Source organism: Labeo rohita, chromosome 10 (assembly GCF_022985175.1).
Source record: "Labeo rohita strain BAU-BD-2019 chromosome 10, IGBB_LRoh.1.0, whole genome shotgun sequence".
Lineage (NCBI taxonomy): Eukaryota > Metazoa > Chordata > Actinopteri > Cypriniformes > Cyprinidae > Labeo > Labeo rohita.
In genome coordinates, this window is record NC_066878.1 from 3,268,460 (window position 1) to 3,289,890 (window position 21,431).

At 35.5% G+C, this 21,431-nt stretch overlaps 2 protein-coding genes and 1 long non-coding RNA gene across 5 annotated transcripts; 1 reads left to right on the top strand and 2 right to left on the bottom strand.

Moving 5' to 3' along the window:
• Nucleotides 1–4,658: 4,658 nt before the first annotated feature.
• kcnj1b (potassium inwardly rectifying channel subfamily J member 1b) lies at nt 4,659–10,432 on the top strand. 2 transcript variants are annotated; one of them, XM_051120621.1, is made up of 3 exons: nt 4,659–4,938; nt 5,008–5,152; nt 6,248–10,432. In XM_051120621.1, exon 3 carries the CDS (start codon nt 6,255–6,257, stop codon nt 7,398–7,400), a length of 1,146 nt encoding a protein of 381 aa, XP_050976578.1. In that variant the 5' UTR covers nt 4,659–4,938; nt 5,008–5,152; nt 6,248–6,254; the 3' UTR covers nt 7,401–10,432. The 2 variants fall into 2 exon arrangements, with proteins under 2 accessions (XP_050976578.1, XP_050976577.1); XM_051120620.1 differs by having other exon boundaries at nt 4,659–5,152.
• A 1,982-nt stretch (nt 10,433–12,414) lies between these two features.
• Nucleotides 12,415–17,046, bottom strand: LOC127171774 (uncharacterized). Its single transcript, XR_007828562.1, has 5 exons — nt 16,703–17,046; nt 16,105–16,196; nt 15,775–15,906; nt 14,848–14,950; nt 12,415–12,953 (listed from the first exon to the last, which is right to left on the bottom strand). It is a non-coding gene; the product is annotated as an uncharacterized LOC127171774 (long non-coding RNA).
• A 2,590-nt stretch (nt 17,047–19,636) lies between these two features.
• On the bottom strand, nt 19,637–21,102 carry smtlb (somatolactin beta). 2 transcript variants are annotated; one of them, XM_051120642.1, is made up of 5 exons: nt 20,989–21,102; nt 20,572–20,756; nt 20,314–20,424; nt 20,045–20,224; nt 19,637–19,939 (listed from the first exon to the last, which is right to left on the bottom strand). In XM_051120642.1, exons 1-5 carry the CDS (start codon nt 21,002–21,004, stop codon nt 19,742–19,744), a joined length of 690 nt encoding a protein of 229 aa, XP_050976599.1. In that variant the 5' UTR covers nt 21,005–21,102; the 3' UTR covers nt 19,637–19,741. The 2 variants fall into 2 exon arrangements, with proteins under 2 accessions (XP_050976599.1, XP_050976598.1); XM_051120641.1 differs by having other exon boundaries at nt 20,045–20,245.
• Between the last annotated feature and the right edge of the window lie 329 nt (nt 21,103–21,431).

A 21,431-nucleotide genomic window follows, 5' to 3' on the forward strand; every position in this document is an offset into this window, starting at 1 on the left:
CCTTTTTACATGTTCATTAATTCCAAGTAATTACCAGGTCTTATTACTTATCTGCTGTGATATGTTTGGCAGCAGGACTCAATATTTAGACAGAAAATTCCAGAGAAGAATGTAAAAGTCCTTAAGAGCTTTTAAATGGCCGTTCGGAGGCTCTCTAGAACAATTACACAATTATGCCACACAAGTGCTGCTGTTAGACAGAGCCACTCCATCTCCATATATCATTCCGCTCTGATCTCCAGTTCAGAACGCTTTTTGTAAATTATTTTAAGATAATATTTAACGTACTTCCTGAGTGCAGTAAATGAACATAATGTAATGAGAATGTGTTATATTTATGGATCATGTTGAAGGTAAATGTGACGGAGCTTGACTGTTATCAAGGTGGGACCTTTTCTGGCCACCAGCGGTGCTTTTCAGCAGCTAGTAGGTGTTTTCACATGCCATTTATCCACCTTTTTCTTCACGTAAGAGTGGGCATGGCAATTTGTAAATTTTATGGGTTTGGCTTCTAGTCTCATCTGTGTCAAGCTATTTTTAGCTGTACAAAACAGTTTGTTTTACAGTTTGATGTTGCAGATTGGTGTGTCTTACCATATTATTAGGGGCCAAGCACCAGAGGTGCGGTGGCACCTATTGTATCCGTTGGCGTTATTATTATTCCGCTTCTTCTTCTTCTTCTTCTTCTTCTTCCTCTTCCGCCGCAAGTCTATGGCAGCCCATAGAACCGCTTGCGGGAAAGTTGTATAATTTTGCACACTGATAGAGGACAGTCCCAACATTAACCATAGCAAGTTTGGAGTCTCTAACTCAAACTCTCTAGCGCCACCACTTGTCCAAACTTTCAAAAGATTTATGCTAATAACGTTTGAACCGTAAGGCACACAACAAAATTTTTTTTTCCCTCTGATTCCTTGGCTTATGCCGAGTTGAATGGACACCAAAATTCAAAAATCGTAAGGTTTAGTTTTTTTGCTATTCTCAATTGTTCGTAAAACCTACTTTTTCGAACTCGTCCTAGGCCGTTGCACCGATTGTCACAAAAAACTTGGTGTGTGTTATAACAAGCATGACCTGAGCCTACCTGCAGTGTTTCGGTGCAGTGCCCACTAGTGGTCAGGAGATACGAAAAATGGCTATTTTTCTTTATAACGTCTGAATGATTTGTCCAAAAATCACAAAACTGGTCTCTTTAGATTCGGTGTGTCATACCGAGTCGAACCATATCCAATTTTCCCATGTCAGCCATTTTGGGTGTCGGCCATTTTGAATTTAGCTTTAAAATGCTGTATCTTGAGAACGGATTAGCGTATCGTTTCGACATTAATTACAAAAATGTTCGGCACCATGCCCTGAATGTACATAAAAATTTTGGGGCCAGCGCCACCTTGTGGTCAAAAGTTATAACGAAATTTCAAAAAATGCTAATAACTTTTGCGTACATTAGCCTATTGAAATGAAACTGATTTTGATAGATTCCTTCGGTCATGCTGAGAACACCGATACCAATTTTGCCAATTTTGGCTGAACTTCCTGTCCGCCATTTTGATTCATGTTGAAAACCTACTTTTTCGAACTCCTCCTAGACCGTTAGTCCGATCTTCACCAAATTTGACTCAGATCATCTTCAGACCATGCTGGCAAAAAGTTATGGATTTTGTGTCGATACACGAAACCGTTTTCGTTTAGCGCATCAACGAATTTACTGGAAAGATGCCAAATTGCATCCGAGTCTGTATCTCTGCAAAGCTTTGACATATTGACACCAAATTTTATATGTGCTATTGTCACCACACTCTGACCAAGCCACATCAATTTGGTAACAGTGCCACCTATGGGTCAGAAGTAATACGCCATTCACTAAACATTAATAATGAAATTTACAAAAATGCTAATAACTTCTGTTTACATTAGCCTATTGGAATGAAACTGATGCCAATAGATTCCTTGGGTCATGTCGAGAAAATTGATGCCCATTATGCCGAAATTGGCCAAACTTCCTGTCCGCCATTTTGATTAATGTACAAAACCTACTTTTTCGAACTCCTCCCAGACTGTTAGTCCGATCTTCACCAAATTTGACTCAGATCATCTTCAGACTATGCTGGCAAAAAGTTATGAATTTCGTGTCGATATACGAAACCGTTTTCGTTTAGCGCATCAACAAATTTGCTGGAAAGATGCCAAACTACATCTGAGGCTGTATCTCTGCAAAGCTTTGACATAATGACGGCAAACTTTGTGTGTGTCATTGTCATTTCACACAGAACACGTCACATCAATTTGAAAATATTTTTGCAAATTTTGCACCACCTGTTGGTCAAAAGTGATAAGCCATTAAATTTTATTACGATTGGTTGTATTTATGATTTTTCAGCCATTTCAACTGATATTATCCTAAAATGGCTTAAGTTACTCACTGTTGTAGTCGGTCTGCTGCTCCTTGCCATGCTTAACTCCTCATTCTGCCTCTTTTGTGCTTGGCCCCGCAATTGCTGCTTGCAGCTATATTTTTAACATATTATCGCTTTTACCATTTACTGCACTTTGTTATTCTTCTCATTATTTCCCTATAGCGGCTAATGAACTGGAAGTCTCACCCATAAGCTTGCTCCCGATTTGAAGGAATTTTATAGTGTCTAAAAGTTTAAAACCATTAGCAAAAATATGTCTTTTAAGATTTATATTAATCTTGTGGTTTTTAGAATATATTTTATATTTCCTTCAAATATTATAAAGTACATTACAATGTATTTAGCGTTGGGAAGTAACTAACATGCAACAAAATTATGTAATTTAATTTAAAAATAAACTGTAAACTGTTACAGTTATACTGAGAAAAAATGTGCAATTAACTTAGTTATTAAAATGTTAACGATTACAAATGGGGTTAATCAGAGTAGTAAATAAATGAGGGCTTCTGGCAAAAATGCCACCAAAATGAACTAAAATGCTCCATGAATTTAAGACAAAAGGGCAAAAAATAAACCTGCACAAATGACGTATTACGGTTGTCGCAGTTAAAATGACTTGAAAATGAATGAAGATTGCTTTTATGCACTGTTTTTGTGCAACCTTATAACCAAACAAACACGTTTCTGTTGAACTTGTGAATGAATCAGCCAATCAGAGGCACTTAGATTAGTCAGCACTAAAAGCGCTGTCCTGTTCGTGTCCCGCAGCCCTGTCGAAGCGCAGTGCAACATATGAAACAATTAGCCTATCTGGGGAAATTATAATTAAACATTAATTAGTGACTAAATTTCTATTACTTTCCACGTTGATCACGCGACGAGGTGCTTTTGTTGTGAGCGCTTCATGTATAGACCCTGGTTTGTATTTGCTGCTTCAGCAGGAGCGCAAAAGTGCTCGCACCCAGGATTTGGTTTTCAAGTAAAGACTGCTTCTGAAACAAGAGAAGATGAACATGTTGGTATTCATGTACAAAAAAACATGCAAGCACTGTCACGGGCAGTTTAGTTTTACTTTTGTTTTTGTTTTAATTTTGAAAAGCTTGTTATCTTTGCCGTTTGCCTCAGTTTATGGAGGCTTTCTTTTATTTTTTTTTATTTATTTGATTCCTCAATGTTTGCTAAACGTTCTGTAATTTATTAGTCTGTATATAATACAGTATGTGGTGTATGCTGTTCATCTAAATTCAAGTGATGAAGCATTTAAGTCCTGCTGTGAGGTTAACCTCGCCTGGTTTAAAATATTTTAAAAATGATTAACAATTAATTCATTAGAAATGTAGAAAAGAAATTAAAAAGTAATCAAATGTAATCAGTAACATTAATAAAGTAATTGAAATAGTGACACTACTTATTCCATTTTAAAAAGAATATCTTGTAATCTGTAACCTATTATATTTCCAAAGTAACCTTTCCAACACTGATTATATTATCATTTTACTTTTTTATACAAGTGAAATAGGCGCAATGAAAATCTGACATTTTGTGCAATGTGTACACGTTGAGTGCCACAGTCTGCAGAATCTGACATTTTCACGTTCCTGAAACTTGTTTCTGGTTTCAAATTAATTTGCTATTTGGATCTATTCAAAAAGCCAAACCCATGACTTTGGTGTTGCCAGTTTGTTGTTTGAGCTACATTGTTTAATATAACGCCTCTTTGTTTCTTTCTGAAATGATTTGTGATATGATATATGAGTGTGGTTTGACACTATTTGTCAATCTGAGGTTTATCTTACTGCAGTATGACAGAGGAAGTTAATGTGGTTATGTGTGATAAGTGGTATTTGTGTAGTGCATGCTAGCAGCTTCTCTACCTGAGCGGCTTTGTGTGTGAATGTGGTATTTTGAATTCTATGCGTGTTATTTGTGAATGTAATTAAATTTGCTTTAGCTTGAGTTTACTAAAAACATTTATGTAATTTGTTCAGATTAACGCTAAGTAGGCAAAGAACATCCTGTGAGTTTTCCATTTTTCATCTTTCGTCTGTAAATTCCCTTCAGTGTCTTTTGTTTACGTTTAGCACTTGAAGTCTTAAACTGACAAAATTGACGAAAACATTAAGATGTAAACTTAACAGGTGGGTGTTTTCACAAAAGTTAGGAGTTTGGCCTTCACTGTAAATTTATTACCCAGATCTCATTCACATCAGTTTATTTAAATGCAAATGCAGAGATGTGGGGTGTCAAGAGGGGGTGGGGGGGGGCAAGGATCAGCGCAACGGGAAATGTGATTCAACTATTTCTTTGTGTTGTTCTTTGCAAAGCCTTCACGTTCCCATGGGTACAAGCAGCGAGCAGCTCTACAGCTGAAGTTCCTCTTTTCAGATGGGGTTCCCTGATTTCTGAGGAGGATCTGAAGAGGAATTTGTGTAACTAGAACGTTGACCCTCAATGCAAACCCATCCCGTATGCTAAAAGGGTGTCTCTTTAATTAGTTTTTTCTGTGGTTTGCGTTGGTTGATTGGTGAGTGAACACTACATTTGATGCAAAGTTAGTTTTGGAACCATTTTCTAAGCTGTCTTTGCTTTATAGTGTGTAAACTGTGGCATGTGCCTGGGATTAGGACATTTCATTGAGGATTTTAGCAGCACCCCGATGGTTATATGCTCAGAAAGAGAACTTCATGGCCTGAACTTCAAGTGGCACCTTATTTGCTGGGACGTTTTCAGTTTTGCAGGTATGTGGTGAATACTTTTTCACATTTATGGGTGACAAAGAAAGCAATCAGTGCTTTATTGGTGTGGTTTGTTGTGTTTGAGTGGATTATGAGCCGCAGTAAATGCAGTATTTATCTTTTAGTACCTACAGAGGTTTGGGTTTGTAAGCAACTTATGAATTTTAATGTGCTTCTCTTACAGAAGAAAAAAAAAATAGTTTCTGAGTTTTACCTCTAACTTGTAAGGCATCAAATTATGATGTATTATAAATTATTAAGAGGAGACAATTTTTCAAAATGTAGTTTAAAATGTTACATTAAAATCAATTACCTATTATATATCTGTATATATCAGTTAAAGTGCAGTATAAGTTATTCAAATTATTATAATTTAGTTTATTAATTTAGTATTATTTAGTTTGTTTACTCTTATTAAATTACTTAACACATTTGTGCATGTGTGAGTGTATATATTGAACGTGCATTTAAGATGATGAAATGTCTGTTTAATTGTATATATAAAAGCTATCAAATTTTTATATATATATATATATATATATATATAACTTAAAATAGAAATGTTTTAGATATATATTTTATGTATCTATATATATTTAATTTATTTTCTATATATATATATTCATTTTATACACACATATTTAAATTAAAATCTATATATATATGTTTTAATGAATGCACTATTATATGAAAATAATATCTGTGTGTGTGTGTGTGTGTATATATATATATAATATTATATATGTAAATGTGTATATGTATATATATGTATATTTAAGTATAAATTAATAGTGCATTAATAATTTATTTGAATTTATTTAAATGTTTATTTTATTATTTATTTCTATATTTATTAAAATGTGTGTGTGTGTGTGTGTGTGTGTGTATATCTATCTATCTATCTATATATATATATATATAATATATAAATATTTGTGTGTATTTCTAAAAAAAATAAATGTTATATATATATATATATATATGTATATAGATATATAGATATATATAATGTAAGCTTTAAATATTACAATAAATGTAATTATTTATTTAAAGTATTAATAGCCTTGTGAAACAGATGTATTTCTGTTTTTGTACTAGCTGAAAGATGTTCCAGTTCATCCGGAAGCAGATTCACAATCACCTTGTGGAGCGAAAAATTAGGAGAACTCGTCTTGTTACCAAAGACGGCCACTGCAACATTAAATTTGGGACTACTGAATATCACAACCATTTTGCTTTCCTTATGGACTTCTGGACTACATTTGTGGAGATTCGCTGGTGTTTTGTAATTGTTTTATTTGCCGCCGCCTTCACAGGAAGCTGGTTCATTTTTGGTTTGCTCTGGTATTCGCTTGCGAAAAATAACGGAGACTTAGATGTTCTCCAGAACTCGTCTGAATCCCAGCAGTTGAAATGTATAGAGAACATTAACAGTCTCACGACCGCCTTCTTGTACTCTTTAGAGACCCAGACAACTATTGGCTATGGGGGTCGGGCTCTCACGGGTCACTGCCCGGGCACGGTCGCCTTGTTGATCATCCAGTCCCTCATGGGCGCAATCATAAACTGCTTTATGTGTGGACTCATTTTGGCAAAGATCTCTCTCCCGAACAGAAGAGCAAAAACAGTAACCTTCAGCAAAACAGCGGTCATTTGTCTTTGGAAGGGGAATCTGTGCCTGCAGATACGAGTGGCCAACCTACGAAAAACTCTTCTTATTGGCAGCCACATTTATGGAAAGCTTCTCCGAACCACCATCACTCCAGAGGGGGAAACTATCATACTGGATCAGGTGAATATTGACTTTTTGGTGGATGCTGGGAAGGACAACCTGTTCTTCGTTTGTCCGCTTACCCTGTATCACGTGATAGACAAATCAAGCCCGTTTTCTGAAATGGCTGTGGATACTCTTCAGCAGCAGGACTTTGAGTTGGTGGTCTTCCTGGATGGAACGGCTGAGTCCACCAGCCTGTCCTGCCAAGTCCGAACTTCCTACCTTCCACGGGAGATCAAGTGGGGTTACAACTTCCTGCCCGTCATCTCTCGCACTAAAGGTGGGAAATACCGTGTCGACCTGTCCAACTTCTCCAAAACGGAGCCAGCGGTGACCCCGCACTGCGCTTGCTGTTTCCACAATGAGCATAACATGGAGCTCATTCTCCACAGCCACGAACGCGAAGGCATCGATAATCTGGGATTTGATGTTATTGACCTTCAAAACTCTGTTGATGTAACTGAGAAGAGTGATTAAGAGTTTGCTGCAGCAGTGACTGATGTACGCAGTAAACATCCTGTGATACAGTGGCATTTTGTACTGTGAAAGTTGAAAGTGAAAGAAGCCACATAAAAGGGGAGAGAGAAAGACGAGGACTCGCTATAGACTGATATGTTCCCTGACAGACACATTGGCTGTGCTCCAAAACCTAGTGAGCTGCCAGTGTAGGCTGACTTTCAAGAAATCATAAGCATTTCTAACACAAAGGTAGCAGTTGTAAAAACAAGACACCTTGATTTGAGCAAATTGTAACATCTGTTGAAAAGAAGATACACAAGGTGGTGGGTAAATTGAGAGAATTTTGTGATTTGAAGCAGAATTCTTTGAATTGAAAGTTCATTTATTCAAAATTTCTTGTAACATTATACATCTTTATTGTCATTTTGATCATTTTAACGCATCCTTGCTTAAATATATTAAGTTTTTTTCAAAAAAGTCCTATTGACCAGTAATATATATGTTTATTGGCCGTTCTACAGAACTGGTGTAATGTTGGAAACACCTTAAAAATAGGTCTTTTTCTACAGATTTGGTATGCAAATTGCATAATATCCAAGGTACACATTTCTAGTAATAGTGCAGTTGATAGTACTGTATATCTATATCAGAATGTTTTGGAGTATTTGTCCTCTTCCCAAATTTGTCACTACTGAAACACAGTAATATATAATATAATAAGAAGGGTTATTTTGACCTGTTAAGATTTTGTTTACATCTATCTTCTAAATATATTTTTGCTATTTTATTAAAACGTTTTTAGAGGTAAATCAATAACAATTAAAAATTGTAACAATATTTCAAGTGTAATTTCTGAGATTTGTTGTATTTTGAATCCAGTCATTCTTTGTCAAACACAAAAAAGTTGATCATACTGATTTCAAACTTAAGGATTCATTAGTCTGAATATACATTAAACCAAAAACTGTCATAACATCTTAGCTGATAATTCAATTTACTGTATTTTTGGATTCTAAAAACACTGCTAAAACATACTCCAATACTACAAATTTGCATAACTGTGCAAAATGTTTGTTTATTTCCCCCAAATAACAGATTATGTGTTCCCTTTTGTCACTAACGAAACCATGATGACATATTTTGGTCGTGACTGTTACGGTAGTGGCATAGATGCTAATCAGCACATGGTTAGCTAGCAGAGTTCTGAACAGATGTACACACATAAAAACTAAATTTTATAAAATGACACCCCAAAAACAATGATGTCACTACCAAAACTTCACCAAATGTTTCGGTCATGACTTTCAGTAGTGACCATTGTAGGTACTTTTGATCCTAGCTCAAAGATGCTAATCAGCATGTGGTTAGCTAGCAAAATTCTGAACAGATGTACACACATAAAAACAAAATTTTATGGAATAACACCCAAAAAAAATGTCACTACCGAAACTTCACCAAATGTTTCGGTCATGACTTTCAGTAGTGACAATTTTAGGTACTTCTGAACCGAGCTTTAAGATGCTAATAAAAAAGTTTCATAGTTTACAAAGATTTTTAAAAACAACAATGGAATAAAATGCAACAATTATTTCAATATTATTTTTCAAGTTTAAATTTAGCAGTTAGCGTTCGGGACATATTTTATATATATGTATTTTTATATACAGTAGTCAACATTTGAAGTGGATCATTTTAGATTTGAATACTTAAATCTAAGATCATCTAAGATTTGAATACTTAAATTATTTTTAAATGTGTTTTTTGGTTATGGGACAGCAGTTTGCACCAGTTCTGTAGAATGGCCCATATATATGCATTCATTATTAAAGTCTGTGCATGATGCACAGACTTTGTGGCTATAAATACAGTTGACACGGAGGCCCCACCTACCTATGGGTGAAAACAAACCCCAGTTACCATAGTGACCCATTCGGCTCTTAGGGGAAAATGAAGACAAGTGCTGTAGACGTGCACATTTTTAAATGTGTGATTGCACATGCATCTCACATCCTGTCAATGAATTGCTTTTAATCACAACAGTCTTCTTTTACAACATTTTATTCAGTTGAAAAATATCTGGTTTTCCTCCCTTCATTAGAGCCGCACGAAACCACAAACACATTTGTCTAAATTATGTACTTATAGCCAAATCTATTGGGGTTTTTTTTGTTTTTCGCACACTAAACCAGTGTATAACTCTAAAACCCCCAGAGAGCATTTCAAACCATCACTTATAAGGTTCCTTTTGTTAGAATCTTACCTTAGAATGCAAATGCCGTTGTAGACATAAAGGCAGCTAGGCACTACGTTTTTGGAAGACTGCTCATATTTGCATATCTGCGTAAAATATTAGGTTTTTGTTCTGTTTCATAAAGATCTAACTTCTAACAGAATCACTGGAGAACAGTTTGGGGAGCTCCATTAGAATAAGCACACACTGACATGAGACACCTGCTCAGTGTTCATTGAAGGATAAGAGCACGAGCCAAATTAGATTAAGGAGAAGCATAGGAGCAATGGAACCCAGTTCCCCCCCTGGCCCGACATATGTTACTAAATAATTCATATGATAATATTATTAATGCATTAAAATAATTTAGGACTAGACAGAGTCCTTCATGTCACAAACATTATAAGCAATTTCATGCACCTTTCGAGAGTAGATGCGATCTGAGAATGAATGTGTTTTCTTTCTTTTTTTTTTTTTGTTCTAATTGCCTTGTAAACATTTTGCTATGCAGATTAAAAAGGACTGACCTATAAAAGACTCATTCACTCTGAACTGAGTGGCTCTTAGAAGGTCATAACATTTTAGAGGGTTCGGAAAGGTTCAATTCTGCATGAATGTCATACATTTTTATCTTTATTCACTAATAGGTGAGTAATAATTTCAACATTGCGTAAACAGTAAAGCTTTTTTTAATTAAATGTTGAAGTCTTTTATTCTGGCAATGTCCATGAAATTGGGGTTTTCAGAAGAGTTATATTTCTGTCTTCCAGCGTTATGAAAAGCTGACCTACACTCTCGGTGACCTAGTAGTTGAATTAAGTCTGACAAAACACACATGGTATGCACCTTATTTTTCGGAAAGAGCAGGTGCAGCAATTTGTAAATTTTATAGGTCTGGCTTCCGGTCTCATCCAGCTATGTTTAGCTAATTTTGCAGCTTGATATTGCAAATTGGTGAGTCTTACAGTATTGTTGTAATGTATTATCTTAATTATGAACACACAGTAGTGCAAACAGTTTTATCGTTTACTGCACGTTGTTATTCTTCTCATTACTTTCCTATAGCGTCTAATTCCAGTATGCTTACCTCCTTGAGAGAAACGCTTCACCCTTATATTTAGAAGTAGGGATAGCCCTGCTATTTACCTGGGGTTATGAAACCCTCTAGCTTTTTATGGGGTTAACCCCTCACTTCGATACCAAACAGTGTGAAATGATGCGATATTGAATGTTACGGCAAGATGGTTAGCAATAGACACCCCAAAGACGCTCGTTCGTCTTATATTAATGTGCTTCAGACAGTCACGGAAAGAGCGTGGGTTGTAAAAACTGTGGTTTCAGCAATTGAAAGGGGAAAATGTCAAATGGTGACAGAAGGCACGTGACGTGGGGTAAATAAGAAAACTTTATAGTTTTGAGTTTGCTTAATGCTAGAGCCGTTATGTAAACAATGCGTGCTGCATTTGTCCAATCAGTGACAAGACATCGCAAATAAGATTTAGATGCAAATAAGATAAGTTTTACTATTTACTATTTGTCAAGAATAACATAATCTTAACCTAAACCCTAACTTGACAAGCATAGGCAGAATAGCAAGTGTGTGGTATTTTATCATCACATAAAAAATCGTTTTTTAATAATATTTTAAGCATTAACTAAACTAAAGTTGTCCGCCAGCTGTTGTGGTGTTTAAATACAGGTAGTTAGCTTAACTTAGATGTTTTCAGGACAGCAAATCGTTGTTAGCACTTGGAGTATGGGTAACACATCAGAATTAGGTCAGTTTTCAGAACACCATTTGTGACCCTGGACCACAAAACCAGTCTTTAGTAGCACAGGTATATTTATAGCAATAGCACTAGCATTGTGTGGGTCAAAATTGTAGATTTTTCTTTTATGCCAAAAATCATTAGGATATTAAGTAAAGGTCATGTTCCATGAAGATATTTTGTAAATTTCCTATCATAAATATATCAAAACTTAATTTTTGATTGGTAATATGCATTGCTAAGAATTTCACCTGGACAAATTTAAAGGTGATTTTCTCAGTTTTTTTTTTTTTTTTGGCACCCTCAGATTCCAGATTTTCAAACAGTTGTATCTCGACCAAATATTGTCCTATCCTAACAAACCATACATCAAGCTTATTTATCAGCTTAATGTATAATCTCATTTTTAAAAAACTGACTCATATGACTGGTTTTGGGGTCCAGGGTCACAATTGTGACAGTAATTGTTTTAAATTAATATGTATGGCGTGTGGTCGTGTTTTAAAATGAGCAGGCAGGTTTATGTATACACATTAAATAAAAAATAAAAAAGAACAAATATAATTCTATTTTGTATTTTTATTTATATTATTTTTATTTATTATTCATGCTAGTTATAAATTTCATAGTGTTTTTGTGCATTTTTACATTTATTCCAAATAAAAACCAAAGGCAGTAATGATTAAACTATATAAACTATATTTTGAAAAACACTTTACAATAAGTTTTTTATTATTTAACATTCTACACTCTAAAAAGTGCTGGGTTAAAAAATAACCCAACCTTAACCCAGCCGCTGGGTAAATATGGGACAGAACACACGTTGGGTTGTTTTGACCCAAGTGCTGGGTTTAACCATTTGACCCAGAATGCTGGGTTGTTTAGGTTAAACATAACCTAAACATTGGGTTATTTGTTGTCTTATTGCCTTGCTACCTTTACATTTACCAATAATAATAAATAATCACAAAAGAATGTAAAATTATTATTGCTTTTCTGTAATACAGTTACAAAAACACACAAAAAAAAATGCAACTGTAAATAATAATTTAATGAGTTTTATTTCTTTTTAAAACAATTTTCAAATGGGTGCAGCTGTCACACATTTTATCCAACCATTACAGACACATAAAACAACAATTTTAGTAGATCAGTTACTTTAAAACACAAAACTGTGTAAACTAGGCACTGCAGATTCCCATTCTTTGTCAACATTGTAGCAGCAGAACACTCAAAAATTAATTATTGCCACATGAAAATCGGTCCAAACATTGTGCTATTAAAACTAAGCCAAACAAAGTGTCCACCAGACAATACATATGACAATTTAAAACATATTACAAGTGGCCAGAAAAAACTTTTGGCCTTAAAAAATTCACACATGAAGACTTGTCCATCAATATAATATACTGCAAGCCGGAGAAATTCCCTGGCAACGAGTCCGCTTCAGTGGCATGGCCCGAAACAATGGTGAAGGTCTGGGATGTCGTTGTCTCGTCCCCAAGACACAAATCCACCATGCTGGTCCCCACTTGTTAATTATACGACACTTAGTCTTGAAGACACTTAGGCCTGAGAAAATGCTAATTTTAGAAGAAAATTTTAAACTGCACATTTTTAGTCTTTTACATCTGAACACTTCATACAGTGGTGGCCAAAATGATTGGAACACTAGTATTTTCACCAGCTAAAAAATGGTTTTAAGTCAGTGATTTTTATTTTTTGCTGTAGTGTGTCAGTGGGAAATATCAGTTTGCATTTCCAAATCTGAATTATATATATATATATATATATATATAATTATATGTATATATATATATATACACATGACATACAGTCATGTGAAAAAGTTAGGACAACCTATTGAATTTAATGGTTTTCTGTATCAGAACATAATAAAAAATTATCTGGTCCTTGGCAGGTCTTAAAATTTGGAAAATAAATCCTCAGATAAACATCATCACATGACATATCACACAGTGTCATTATTTATTTAAGAAAAATACAGCCAAGATGGAAAGGCCATGTGTGACAAAGTTAGGACACCCTATGAGTCAGTTACCTGTAGATCCACTTTTAGCAGCAATAACTTGAAGCATTCATTTTCTGAATTGACTTTATCAGTCTCTCACATCGTTCTGGAGGAATTTGGACCACTCTTCTTTTCAACGTTGCTCCAGTTTATTGAGGTTTGTGGGCATTTGTTTATGCACAGCTCTCACCACAGCATTTGAGTCAGGATGAGCTCTGGACTTGGACTGGGCTGTCGCAACACCTTGATTCTTTTCTTTTCAGCCATTCTGTTGTAGATTTGGTGGTGTGGTTGGGATCATTGTCCTGTTGCATGACCCAATTTTGGCCCAACTTTAGATGTCAGACAGATGCCCTCGCATTTGACTCTACAATACTTTGATATACAGAGGAGTTGATGGCCAGCTCAATGACTGTGAGGTGCCCAGGTCCTGTGGCTACAAATCAAGCCCAAAATGATCACCCCTCCTCCAGCATGCTTGTCTTTTGGTATGAGATGTTTGTGCTGATATGCTCTTTAGGTTTTCACCAAACTTGGCGCTGTGCATTATGGCCAAACATCTCCACTTCACTCTCGTCTGTTCAAAGGACTTTATTCTAGAAGACTTGTGTTTTGTTCAGATGCAACTTTGCAGACCTAAACTGTGCTGCAATGTTTTTTTTTAGATAGAAGAGGCTTTCTTCTGCCAAGCCTTCCAAACATGCCATTTTTGTCCCATATTTTTCTAATTGTATTGTCATGAATTTTATCATTTAACATGTTAACTGAGGCCTGTAGAGTCTGAGGTGTAATTCTTGTGTTGTCTGCCGTTTCTCTGAGCTTTACACGGTCTGATCTTGGGGTGAATTTTCTGGGACGTCCACTCCTGGAAGGAGAGGTGTCTGTTTTAAATGTCTCCCACTTGTGAATAAACGTCAGATTGTTTGGAAATGGCCGTATTACTCTTCTCAGATTGATGGCAGCAACAATTGCTTCTCTAAGATGATTGCTGATGTCTTACCTCCTTGGCATTGTGTTAACACACACCTGAAGGCTCCAGACCAGCAAACTGCCAAAGCTTATGCTTTTATAGAGGTGCTCAGACTTGCCGATGATCAGTTAATCAAAGGTATTTGATTAGCAGTGCTCGACTGTGATTTACCCTCTTAATTCCAATGTTAACAGTAAGGGTGTCCTAACTTTGTCACACATGGCTTTTCCATTTTGGCTTTATTTTTGTTCAGTAAATAATGACAAGGTGCAATTTCCCATGTGTTTTTGTTCATCTGAGGTTTTTATTTTCAAAATTTTAAGACCAGCCAAGGACCAGTTTTTTTTTAATGATGTCCTGATACGGAAAACCATGGAATTCAATAGGGTGTCCAAACTTTTTCGCATGACTGTATATATATATATATATATATATATATATATATAAAGTAAAACAAAACGTACAGGTTGTATGTCAATAAATGGCTTCCAGAATTCTGTGGTTGTGGTTCTGTGGACCCTTCCTCCAGAATGGGCAGGACTTTGAAAGCACTCTTCCCTTTAGCATCTAAACCATAAGAATAATGCAGTGCAAACTGTGAAACTTATCTCATAATCAAAACAACACATTGAAATTTCTTCATTCCTTTAAATAATGAAATTAGAATTAAAAAAAAAAAATTATAATGGTATTAATGCAAATAAATCCCCACCCCCATTCAACTACTGCAGGTTAAGTTTAGGTATGGGGTGGGATTCAGGGATGTAGAATATGCTCATGCAGAATAAGGCATCAGTATGTGCTTTATAAGTACTAATTAACAGCCAATACACAAACTAATAAGCAACTAGTTAAGTCTTACTGTATCATTGTATTTACCAGTTGATGTGTTAAATCAGTAGTGTAGCCAGAAAAGAGACTCTGGGTGTGCATCAGAAAAACAGGGTGTGCCACATTTATCGTCAGAATGATGTGCAGAAACATCCGATTGATATTACTAACATTACAGATCACATATTAAAATGACCAGAGATGCGTTTGTAGCCTATTTTACTAGCGTGGCATGCGTCCCTACAACTCCCCCCTCACTGACAGAATTTCATGTGAAATGTTCACGCCAGTAGTGTAGCCCGAAAAAAGACTCTGGGTGTGCATCAGAAAAACAGGGTGTGCCACATTTATCATAAGACTGATGTGCAAAAACATCCGACTGGTATTACTAACATTAAAGATTACATATTAAAATGACCAGAGATGCGGTTGTAGCCTATTTTTCTTGCACGGCATGCGTCCCTACATCTCCCCCCCTCACTGACAGAATTTCATGTGAAATGGTCAAATACAGTTGAATTTTGTTTCTATAGATTGACATATTATAAGAAATACCTTACCTGAAGTCATGTCACCCAGCTCTTAATGCACCTTTCCATCTTGCTGGGCATAGGCAACAATTTGGTCTGCAATTGTAGCCCAGTCTTCAAAAAGTCTGCCTCTGGATGTAGCTTCCTGAAGTCTTGTGATATCTGATAAAATTTGAAAAAAAACAAATGTGGTTAAATAAGTTAAAGCTTTTAAATGTTAAATTGATTGTTTGAATTGATACCAGTAACTATGGTTATTTTAATGAAAAGATCGAATTCTAAAACAAATCATGGGTATTGAATGTTATTGAATGATTATATAACGGGTGCATTTAGGCGCAATCATCAATCATAACTTACCTTCAAAGGTTTTAACCAAGGTATCAAGCTGCCTTTCCTTCAACTTCTCTATTACAAAGCTGGCCATCTGCACCAGCAAGAATCTCACATATCTAGAATGAAATTTCAGATTTAGAAAATTAGAATTTCACAAAACTCTTTTTACAATGACTTATTTTATATAGAAAGCAGGTTAATGCGTTTAGATGCAGCGCAATCATTTAAACACAGATCAGTTCTATTATGCTGATATCGGCAGAAAGCTTCTTAAGCATTTTAATATCGCGAGATATATAATATTAAATTATAGCTATTCATGTGGTGGACTGTCACGATTTTGGCTAATAAAGGACACTACTCGATGCGCAACAGAAGGGATTTAGAAGTGGGTACACGCAAAGCCAACTGATAAAGAAGTGGACATAAGCCGTCAATCAGCTTATTTAACTCATCTTCATAAAAGTTTTGTAAACACTGTCACAGACAGAAAGATATATATTTCATTTCATTAAGCTGAATGCTCACTAAAAACTCAGTCATCACGTTTTCAGGCCATTTCGAGTTTTATTTTTACGTGACACAAAGCAGTGATATCTAAGCGGCTGAGTTGTTTACTTACTTAATAGTTGGTCAATAACGCCATCATTTTCTTCATTCAAGCCGAGGCCTTACACGAAATCAAGAGGCGGGATTAACGCACAAATTTCCTCCTTTTACGTGACTTTCTTCCATTCATTCTCGCTTACCCCCCTGTGAAGCCTCCGCTCAAAAAAGAATAGTTCCTGCTCCCGCCTCGGTGTAAAGTGCGGCGTCATTTCGGCTTTTGAGGTAACGTTCGCTCCAGGACGCGGCGAGCAGCGGAACCGCCGTGCGGCCGCCACCCGTCAGTTCCGCGGCTTGCCGCGTCCCGTGAAAGGGCCTTCGCCCCGGGCGCGGTGGGGTAGCCGCGCAGCTGCCAGCCGCTTTCTTTTCGTGGTGGGGCTGATTTGTGCAGTTGAGGCGGTGCCCGCGTCGCGGTCCCGGCGATTCCACGCGGAGCATAATTACAAACTAAAAAAACTTGCGAAATTCTCAGAAGAAAAAGGATCTCAGAATGTCCAACATCTGTATTTAATAGGTAAAATTTTTGTTTTCTTTAGGAATCCTGGAAGCACTTTATTTTTTGTTGATATATCTGATGTACACTACCGTTCAAAAGTTTGGGGTCAGTACATTTTTATTGTTTCTTTCTTTCTCTCTTTTTTTTTTTAAGAAATTATTTTTTTTTCACCAAGGATGTATTAAGTTAATAATTAAAAATTTATTAAAAGTTAATAATAAATAATTTACATTGTTATAAAATATTTATATTTTGAATAAACACTGTACTTTTTAAACTTGTTATTCATGAAAGAATCCTGAAAATAAATATCACAGGTTCCAAAAAATATTTGGCAGCACAACTGTTGATATTATCCAACACTGATCATTCTAATAATAAATCCGCATGTTAGAATGATTTCTGAAGGATCATGTGACACTTAAGACTGGAGTAACAGCTGATAAAAATTCAGCTTTTCGTCACAGGAATAAATTCTATTTTAAAGTATGTTAAAATAAAAAACATTATTTTATATTGTAAAAACATTTTGCAATATTAACTGTTTTTTTTTTTCTATATTTTTTAATCAAATAAATGCAGCCTTGATGAGCATAAGAGACTTCTTTAAAGACTATTACAAGTCTTACTGACCCCAAACTTTTGAACGGTAGTGTAATTCTTAAGTTCAGATCAAAATGATCTGACATGGTTACAATTATAAATTTAAATTATAAAGCAGGGTCTAAAAATATATATGGTCTGTTTATAAAAGCATACATTTAATAATTAAAGAATCTTGCAAGCACTTTATTTCCCCCCTTTACTCATACTGCACAAAAAGTGATTAAATAACATTGAATGGTTTGCATATGGTGGTGTGTTCTGAACTACAGCTTTCCTAAAATTATGTCCTATTCATAAAATAAGAAATATCCCAATATATCGCCTTGTTTACAGTATCGCAGTGTATTGTATCGCCAGATTCACAGCCCTAAAAATGCCAGTCAATGAAGAAATTAACAAACCTCAGCATTGCAGCAACACTCCAACTCTCTTTTGCGCCCCCATATGGTCTGTCAACGAAGTTGCGAGCTGGCAGATACATTTTTCCCCCTTCAGTTTGTTGTTGAATTCTCACTGTTATTAGAGCTCCTTGAATTGCCAGAGACTGTAATGTACTGCTTGCTGTGGGGAAGTTTCGATTAAGCCAGTAACTCACTAAAACTGTGACGCTGAACCGCTTTTTTAGCCTTCACGGCATCAACACCTCATAGTGTAAATGACAGATGCTGGTAAAGACAAAGTCGTCTCGAGTTTTATTTCGGATACGTGACACTCTGGGAAACGAGATCAAGCTGTGTGCTTGGGTTTTTTGCAAATTAACCATGTCTGTGAATTAAAGTGTGTGTAGGCTCAGGATAGACGTTTATTTTCTCTTTCTTGAGTGATAATTGGGCACAAACTTTGATGTTCTCATTAGTGGACTTTGAGGTAGGATATTGTGAAGTGTTTCAGTGCAATTTACTATGATCAGTTTCAAGATGAATCACTACTTTGTTCAACACTTTTAGCTGTTATAACAACACATAGTTTTACAGCTCTCATTGTTAGATTTTTCCACAACTGGGAATTCAGAAACAAAAAAATAATTCAGAATTATTTTGTATTCTACATGTCCTTCTTTTGCTTCAATGATTGAAAGAGCAAGACTGAGCAAGATCTATGTTGTCCGGTTTGATTTGAGAGCATTAGTGGAAGCAAAAACATCTGACCTATATCTGACAAATCAATTAATATGTGACCCAGTTTTACATCTTTGTTTTAAATTTCTCCTAGAAATATTAATTAGTTTGGGGTTTAAAAAATCCATTTATTTATATAATTTATCCAGTTATTTTCAGAGTTTATGACAGATAGCAGCTTACCATCATTTTCTGTGTGATTTTGATTAAATATTTCTCCCAATATGCATTTTTATTATTTGTGACCATGGACCACAAAACCAGTCATAAGTGTCCATTTTTGGAACTTGATTTCTACATCATAAGCTGAATAAATAAGCTTTCCATTGATGTAAGTTTTTTTAGGATGGGACAATGTTTGGCTGAGAAGCAGCTACTTGAAAATCTGGAGTCTCAGGGTGCCAAAAATTGTAAATATTGAGAAAATCACCTTTAAAGTTGTTATGCATATTACTATTAAAATAATTTTTTTTATATATTTGCGGTACAAAATTTACAAAATATCTTCATGGAACATGATCTTTACTTAATCTCCTAATGATTTTTGGCATGAAAGAAAAATCGAGAATTTTGACCCATACAATATATTTTTGGCTATTGCTACAAATATACCCATGCTACTTAAGACTTAAGTTTTGTGGTCCAGGGTCACATTTAAAAAATTACGTTTTACAAACCTTAAGTGAACCATATCTGACATTAAAAGCAAAATCACACTTAGACTCAAGTATTCATGCAAACATTTTTTTTTAATTCAGTTTTTTTGCAAATGCAAAACTAGCTTTTCCAGAATAACACTGAAAATAATATGGTAGAAGATTTTTTTTCTTTAAAGTTAGAAAAAGGTGCAATTCTCCTTATCGATCTGGCGGCACTTTAGCAGTTTGAGGAAAGTCTGCATCTTATGTGCATCTTTCCTGAAGCAGTAGATCGCACTGTAGTCTTTTCTCAAGGTCTCAAACGTAGTTGAAGAGACCAAGAGATCTGTTGTCTCTTCAGGAACCTCCAACGCCAAACTACCTTCACCCAGTATCTGACAGACAAAGAGAGACAGAGTGATTTTCAAACATATTGGAACTTGGAAAAAGAGTGTTTGATTAAGAGTTTGGACTTATAATTTCCAACAATTCATATTCACCTGTCTAATAAGAACCAGTATACCCTGCTCCAGGCTTATCAGTTTGGTAGACATCCATTTGCTCCTGTTAAGCAGGGCACTTGGGGCGTTCTCATAATTCTCAAGTGACGCCTGTAAATCTACCAGTGGATTAATCCAGAACTGGGCCAGAATCAGGACTGAGTGAAGGATCCATTTGTCCTGGGGGAAAAACAAAAAAGACTAGTTTATCTTAGCAGAAAGTTACTCTGTTACAGTGAATTTCATCAGATGCCATTAGAGGAACTCACGGAAATCTGTTGGATTTCACTTTTAGACATAGGAACCGGCACCGTTTTAGGAGCACACATGGTCCCTTCGGGAATATGCAGATTCATTCCGAATGAAATGAGCATCTCGTCCTGAAAATATTTAGCAATCATTCTCTACTGGCTGACTGTTTACCTATTCTCATCAGGTATTTAGAGAGATTGAAATCTTGGAACATTGCAAAATCCAAAAAGAACCTTTGATAAGCTTAACTTTAAGTTCATTTTTCTTTTACTCACAAACAGCAACTTGGACTCCTCTGAGACGCGGTAAATGAGCTCTGCATGTTGAACGGCTCGTTCCAGGAGCTTCTCCAGTGAGATGGTACAGGACGTTCCTGCAGTATCTTGGTCTGGACAGTCCACAGGAGATCCAGTCACAGCTTGCAGTGAGCAGAGCACAAATGCCACACAAACCTGTAGAACTTCAGAACATGAAAAGGAGATATTCATTAGCAGATTTTACAGTCTGAATGTTTACTATCAAAGCTACTTCATGCATACTGTGGAATTATTCCTTTGTGAGACTATGTGCAAATACAGACTATAAATATTGCTTATTAATAAGCTTTTCATACTCTTAGCGAGATATGAGTTAACCATCAATAAATTGAGCTACATTTTTTTTCTTATTCAGCAAGATGTAAGACCCCGTACCTGTAGTTTTCTTCATTTTTGTAGAACAATAGAAAGTCTCGTTGGACGCTGACTGTGATTCTGTCACAGTTATTGTACGTATACCTTATATACTCTACTGGATTTATGAATTAACCAAATGAGAAAAGAACTTGAACGTAAGTGATGGTAAGTTGATATTTGTGACCACATGTGTCACTTTGTTTTTATGCATCATCTCTACTAGAAAGACAAGTCAGATGTAAAATTCAGATGTTTCTGAGCGTTCCTGTTTCATTTCTTCGCTAAAATTTTAGTAATATTATATCCTGCCATGTGACATGCCATACTTAATGTAAAACTATTTTAAACAGCATTTTTGTAATACTATTTTACTTTAATATTATAGTATATATTATAATATTACATATTAAATGAGAAAGTGTGTACATTTGTACTTTTAAAAATTACACTATTGCAAGATT